Raw genomic sequence first — 7,963 nt, 5'->3', positions numbered from 1 at the left:
TATTTACTAATATAATTTCTAAATTTAAATTGATTTTACATCTCAACCCAAAAAGCATTGGAATTATCGATTAAAGGATTTGAAAATTAGGACAAATCGATGCAATGATTATAATAAGAAAGTTAGATTGACGGGTTTTCATGTCGTTGTGGCAATGTTTATTGTAGTCGTCATCGTTTGCCCGAACAACATGCTTGTACCTATAATTTCAAAGGTGCTGCTCGGAAAAACCTCAAATTACCTCTTATTTGTGCTGAAAAATTAGAGAAGATACTTTAGTTTTAAACATTAATATTTTTTGTACAAAAAAATCATGAAATCAAGTTGTCGACTGCAGAACGGGACTGTTCAGTTTCTTTAAAAAAATTGTGGAGTGCAGGACGGGACTGTTTACAAGCTTCTCAACCCGAAAAACAAAGGTGATGTTATGATGCTGATGGTGGCCGCGGTGTGGGATAAGGTGGTGGAGCCGGGAGGATGTTATATCGCAAGAGTAAACCAAAACAGGGAAAAAAGGAGTTCTAACTGCCACATATATAGATATATAGATTGTTGGCAAAAAGTATCTTTTTTGAAAGAAAGTATCTGCTAAGTATTACTATTGATAGACCTATTAATGAACGAAAGCAAAAGCTATCAATTAGCCTTTCACTTCAACGTTTTTTATGAGAGGGATTTCTTTATAATATTTGTTACAATAATCCATATTAGACTATGCCTCATTCAAGAAGGAAACCGTCCTCTTCATCACGTCCCGAGCTTTCTCACTTTCTGGTTTTATCAAGTGAAAATCATGGCCCTCCCCTTCAATCTCCATAATCTCCACCAATCCACTCCACCCACTTTTTTTCAACGCCTCGTAGTAAGCCCAGCCTCTGTCCTTCAAACTATCATTCTCAGCAACAAAAACCACCACCTTGCTGCATCCCAGTTTCGCCAGATTCGGGTCAGATAGCGGGTTCACCAGCAGGTCACCAGGTCCACTATAAGATGGGAAAATGTAGTTCAGCAACTTGTTCCGTTCTTCATCACCATCGAAAAACGGGAAATACAGGATCAGTCCCACGGTTCTCGGACCATCAACGGCGGCTCGAAGTACAATATTATTGGCTAAAGTCCCACCCGCACTATCTCCGCCCACGAAAACCCTCTCGAGATCGGCGTATTGGTTGATCCACTCTTCCGACCCATTTCCACGGTAATGGGCCGCGACCCACTGAATCGCTTCCCATGCGTCCTCGAAAGCGGCTGGTAGGGGATTCTCTGGAGCCCTTCGGTAGTTCACTGACAAAGCGATGACGTTTGCTTCGGCGGCTACAGAAGCGACGAAGGCGCTGAATATGGGAGAGAATGGCGATCCAATAACGAATGCACCGCCGTGGTAGTATAGTAGGAGAGGTAGCTTTTGGGTTGGATCAGATATTTTTGGGAGGAAAAGCCTGGCGGAGAGTCCGGAAGCTGGTGAGATGACGATGTCCTTGGATCGTACTCCGTTTTCGGTGTAAGGGGAGGGGAGAACGGTTATGTCTCCGTCGAAGCGGTCAACTGTGCCGTCTTTGTAGAGTCGGAAGGAAGGGAACTCGACAGCCACCTCTTTGGAGGAGTAATCCATATTTTGTACAAAATTGGAATGGAATACATAATAATAATTGTTGGTTATATTGATATTGGATGGTGTGTCATTTTTTTTAAATATTTTATTTGTTTATTTTGTCTTTTTATATATGTTTTTACTTTTTGTAGAGTATAATTGTGAGGAGCGTGGGAGGTGGGTTCTTAGGCGATCTCCAATGCTGGCAACGGGTAATGTTATTTTTCTCGGCCACTAACTATTTTTTTATACAATTTAAACATAATTTATTTAATATATAAAAATAATAATAATAAAAAAAAAAGAGTATTATTATTGGGCTGTGCGTAGCACTTTTAAGACGTGTCGCTCTACGATTAGCTAGCGATACTCCCTAAAAGTTATTATATTAAATTATATGAGATAGGATACTTAGTTAGACTAATAGCGATATTAAATTAAATTATATAAGATTCGATACTTAATTAGACTAATAGTGATATTGACACGTAGGAAGGTGTTTGACACTAGTGATATCTTTTAGCATTTATCTAAAAAAAAAAAAGAATATGTTGCTGTAGCATTTATCTAACAAAAAAAAAAAAAAAGAGTATGTTGCTGTTTGGCCACGGTACTAATATATTTGTTGAAAAATTATTGAAAAGTTAAGGTGTCGTTTGGTAACAATTTTTTAATCAGTTTTTTGTTATTAAAATTAGGAAAGTGAAAATATTTTTCAAAAACATGTTCTATAAAACTGTTTTTACTTTTCAATTTTTTAATTGAAAATCAAAATTTTAAAAACAAAAAACTCACTTTTATTATTTTTTTTAAACAATTTTTTTATCAATGTTTTAGACTTCGGCTCAGACCCAAACTCCGCCCTAGCCCTGGTGCCGAACTTAGCACCCGATCCGGACTCGGACCCGGTCTCAGACCCAGATCCGACTTAAATAAAATCAAAAAATAAAATAAAAATAAACTTTACAGAACACACTTTTGTTTTCTGTTTTTAAAATTAAAAAACAAAAGTAGTTATAGAACGCATTTTTGTTTTTCAAAAACAGAATTTTAAAAACAAGAATTCTACTTCATTTTTGTGATTAAAAAATTAGAAAACATAATTGTTACCAAACGGCACCTAAATATTTATACGTATTGTGTAAGGCCCATTCTCTGACAAGCAACTTAAAAAACAATAGGAATGGGGATTTTTTTTGCCCTCCTCAATTTTTTATGAATTAATTTTTTTGTATATACTTTTTAAATTTTTTTTTTTTATGAAGAAAGAAGTTTTCATTAATCACTTGAACAAAAATAACAAGCACCAAGACAACAAAGCTAACCGTCCCTGCGTCGTGTTCTCAACCAGCTAAAAATTTTAAGTAAATACACTTGATCATTAGTACTCATTTTTCTCTTAACATAGCTGTGCCATCTAAACAATAGCAGATTTTTTTTTATTGTTTTATTTCAGCAACTAAACTAGCAGCTGAATGAGAGAAGTGCTCAAATATACACATGTTCTTGTTCCTCTAAATCTCATAAACTGCAGCAGCCAGAACGAAGTTAGAAACTGCAGCAACAAGGCCTTTCCCTTTGTTGTTCAACCACTCCGTCCAGCCATTGTACCTGCTAGGCCAAGGGACAGCTCCAAGCCAACAAATTAGCTGGTCATAAACTTGAGAAGACAGCTTGCTTAAGAAAAAAAATGACAGTAGCTTGGGCAATTCAAGTTTTCAACAAAGCTATTAAGTTTGGGAAGATGATCTCAGGTTTAGGACCCTGCCATTTTAACATAACAATGGATATATTGATCCGTTTCAGCAACAACAACAACTTGAACAAACACTTTTCTCCACAAAATCAACAACCTCCTCTCCGTAACTTCACTAGAGTAATAATTCCAGCCATGAAACCTAGCTTGGAAATAAATTATAACAAAATAATATAATTAATCTTAATTAAAGTTTTATAAGAAAATAAATTATCAATTACTTTTAGGTTACAAGTTATTTATTATTTATTTTTATTTAATTTCTAAAATAATCACAACCATTTAATAGTAATTCAATGGCTTAAAAAAATGTAACCATGATGGTTACAATAGAAAAGTAACCATTGAAACCTCCCCGTATAATAATATATATCTATAATAAATTAATTAATTAAAAAATTAACATTTATTTAGTTCTAGTTAATTAAAATAACTAAGATTTTATAATATATATTTTATTTTTTATCTTATTAAGAGTAAAAAAAATAAAAGTTTAATAGAATAGTTACTCATACTATTAAAAAAAATATCAAAATTTGAAATACAAGATTTAATATAATTTTTTAATTTAATTATTACTAAATAAAATACAACCGCACGCGAAACGCTGTTTGTTTCTTAGATCTATAAGATCTATATTATTTGTTACATGTCACTTTAAAATAAAATACATGTCACTCTAAGATCTCTCTAATTAGCATTATTTGTTTCTCTTTAATTTTCTTATGTTTTAATTTTTTATTAGCTTCATAGATATAATTCTAAAATCTATATTTAAAAATGAGTATTTAATTAATATTATTGAGTATTTATTTTTTTCATTTTAATTTTTTATTGGTATTATCTAAAGTTATATTTTTTGCTTTTTTATTAGTATTATTGAATAATGTGATTGATTTTTAATTTTTCTTCTATTCCTGATTACTTTTGCATATAAATGTAGTCATTTGATTAGTTAGATTTTACTTTCTTAATGGGTAATACCTATTGATTGGAACTAAAAAAAATTAATAAGGTAATAATCTAATAACCTTTTATGGCAAGTTTCTAACAATTATTTTTTAAAAAAAAAAATTATATTTATTATTTATAAAATTGGAAATAATAATTACAACTAATAATTTGAAAAAAAAATTATAAATTATTTTTAAAAATTAATTAAAATTACTATTTTATTATTTTATGAAATTGTGAGTTTGTTAATAATTTATTATTGTAAAACTAAAAATCATTTACATGTATATTAATGTGTTTTTTTATTAGGAGAATAAGAGCTTGATTATGGAATCCAATTGTCTTAATATCATTCATACTCTTAAAAATAAAACGCTACAATACTTCTTAGTTCTTACATAGGCTATCATTGTTAGAGAAATATTATTATCATCCAATGATTTTTTTGATATTACCATGCATCATTTTCCTAGAATAACTAATGAGGTGTTGTTCATTATTTATATTTTTAGGATTAGAAGATGATAATCTTGTCTAGAGGTTAAATATAATTTTTTGTGCATGAAATTCTTGTGTTGGCAATTACCATTATTCAATAATGTTTATGACACTTTTTTCTTCATTTTTTTTTTGTTAAAATTTTCTTCATTGGTTTTGTTCTTATAGATTTGGTAAGCTCAAGTATTTTAGAAAAAATAAAAATATATAAATAATTGTTAATTATTATAAAATTAAAGGTTTTAGGTTTAGAAAAAATCTTATACATATGTATTACAGTTTAAAGCTTAAAATTATTATTTTTTTGTTTTCAGTAATGCAATTTAGAATTCTAGTTTAAAGAAATTTTATAAAAAGATAAATATACATTTTTTTTCTTTTTAATCTTTAAAAATGATTTTTATTAAAAAAAAATAGTTTGTTAGTTTTTTTGGTGTGTTTTATTTTTTAAATAACATTTCCATTTATAAATTTTTTATTTCTATTAATAGTTTTATCTATTTTAGGAATATAGATAATAACAAAATAGGAAATATTAATTTTTTAATATTTAATTAATGATTATAAATATCAACCATTCGATATTTGATCCAATGGTCAAAAATAAAATACCCATACATGGGTAATAACCATTAAGAGCATACCCATATATATGCATATTTAATTATTGAGAATAATCATATAAAATATCACAACTATATTATAATCAATATCACTATTTACAATTAGAATAATTAATCTATTATATATATTATTTTGGGGCTAATTAAGATTTTTGTCCCTTAAACTTTAATATGTACCAAATCATGGCTTTTGAATTTTTTTTGTCGTTAAAAATTCTATTTGAACTATTGAGATTGTTAGATTTAAGGACTTTTGTCTAATTTCATTCAATTTTACTATTTCAATGATTGTTTATGTACAAAATCATGCTCCTTAGACTTTGATATCTACCAAATCATGCCTTTCAAATTTTGACATGTATTAAATTATGTCCCTTGAACTTTCATCCATGTTAGATTTTTTTTATTAAAATTAGACAAAAGTCCTTAAATCAAACAATCTCAATAGTTCAGGGGTATTTTTAACAACTTTAAAAATTCAGGATCATGATTTAACACATGTAAAAATTCAATATTAATTAGTATAATTTTTTTTATAAAACAATGATCAATATCATTAAAAATCAATATTTTCTCAAAAAAAAAAAAAAAATCAATATTAATTAATATATTATCATTCTCTTCATATATATAGCATAGAGTAATTTTTTCTTATATTATCTGTTGGAAATGTCAATCAAAAAGCTTAGATTTTCCAAGGTTGTTTTTGGAAGATCTTTTCAAATATGGCAGTCAACTTCTATAATTGATATAAATAGAAATGGATCAAATTATAGTTTCATTATATATATAGTAGGATTTAGGTTCATTATTTTTTACTAAATTACATACTAAAATTTATTTTAGATGATATCTTAGTAAAGGATGGTGACTTTAAGAAGGTTATGAAGTAGAGTGCTATAATTCAGTTGCTACTAGCCAAAGGGTAATCCCTTTGGCTAGTTCTAATAATTTTTAGTGGGGTTCTGGTTGCTTAGTTCTTGTTGTTTGGTAGATTCTGGTCAATTTGATAATTTTCTAATAAAAGTTTTATTCTGGTTTTGTGCTTTTTTCAGGTGTATTTCAATGAGCTAGGAGCGGTGTTTGAAGATGTTATAGCTTTATTGTCTAAATTTCCGGGGGCAGTTTTGTCCTATGTGGCTCGCTTTGGATATTTAGCGACCCATGGTTTGGCAAAGCATGCTCTACGGTTAGACGATGAGCTATCCTGGTTCGAGGAGGTTCCAGCGCCGGTGGCAGACGTCTGCGTCGTAAATTCATGAGTGATTCTAATCACTTTGTCCAAAAAAAAAAAAAATAAATAAATACAAGAATTACACGTAAATGTTGAATCTCATAAGCAAAGGTCATATTTGTAACATGTCTTTTTTGTACATGGATCTCTCTTCTATTGAGTCTTGGCATATTCTATCATAAGAAAAGTCGTTGACAGATAATTGAATTATGTATCTTAAATTAATATAATTTTAGGATTTTTAATTTTTGTGTATCAATGATTGTGGGTTCCTTTTTGTTATCAATGATCTTTTTAAGTTTCATAAAATTTTATTATGATTTTAAATCCTACAACTTTAATTTTCAATTAAGAAAATTACTAAAATTAAATAATTATTACTAAATAAAATACACCGCACTAAGGGTAAGCAATGATCGACTTAATCAATTTTTTACATTAAAAAATTCAAATTTTGGTTTTTGATTTTTAGATTATAACTATGAAAACCGACCGACCATTATATAAATGTAAAAAAATTAACTATTTTAATCCACGGTTTGGTCGGTTCAAGCTTCATTTTTTTTTTTTAAAAAAAATAAGTCTTAAAATTTTCTATAATTATTTGAAAACTAAAAAAAATTAGAGTATTGTATCAAATATCATATAATTTAAGAACAAAACTTTTTTAGTTAAATAAATAATGTAAAATATATTTTTTTTTTTAAATTTGTTCAAATTATTTGTGCTGCTAATATGGTAATGAGTTATATTAAAAAACTAATATTATTTTGTAATTGTGTGTATATAATATGTAAATACATCAAATTATAATAAAATAAAATAATGAATAATTGAGACTTTAAATAAAAAAGATAAGAAGTAAAACTAGTTTAATAAAATTATATATTAAATAGGGTAAATTTCATTTTGGACCCTGTGTATTGCAAAAGTAACCAATTGGACCATCTGTTTTGTTAAATGAAAAAATAGACCCTGTATTTTCAAAAATTGTATAGATAGGACCCTAAACTGATTTTTTGTCAAAATAAAACCTAATAATAATCTGATCTAGAGATGTTATGACAAAATTAGTTATATTTTCTGTATCTGTCCGTATTATAAATTATCTTAAAGTTTGTTGTATTAAAAAAATAAAATTATTAAAAATTGAGCTCAGGATCATATTTTTACTAATTTGAAAAATATAAGGTCTATTTTGTCATTTAACAAAACAGAGGGTCCAATTGATAATTTTTACAAAACACAGGGTCCAACATGGTATTTACCCTATTAAATATGTACAAAAAATAATTATATTATATACA

General features: G+C 28.1%; 1 protein-coding gene across 1 annotated transcript; it reads right to left on the bottom strand.

Moving 5' to 3' along the window:
• Positions 1-221: 221 nt before the first annotated feature.
• On the bottom strand, positions 222-1,654 carry LOC115706188 (2-hydroxyisoflavanone dehydratase). Its single transcript, XM_030633752.2, has one exon. It carries the CDS (start codon positions 1,610-1,612, stop codon positions 713-715), a length of 900 nt encoding a protein of 299 aa, XP_030489612.2. The 5' UTR covers positions 1,613-1,654; the 3' UTR covers positions 222-712.
• Between the last annotated feature and the right edge of the window lie 6,309 nt (positions 1,655-7,963).

Source organism: Cannabis sativa, unplaced genomic scaffold (genome assembly GCF_029168945.1).
Source record: "Cannabis sativa cultivar Pink pepper isolate KNU-18-1 unplaced genomic scaffold, ASM2916894v1 Contig3, whole genome shotgun sequence".
Taxonomy (NCBI): Eukaryota; Viridiplantae; Streptophyta; class Magnoliopsida; order Rosales; family Cannabaceae; genus Cannabis; species Cannabis sativa.
The sequence above is the reverse complement of the archived record's forward strand: the minus strand, read 5'-3'. Positions and strand labels throughout refer to the sequence as shown.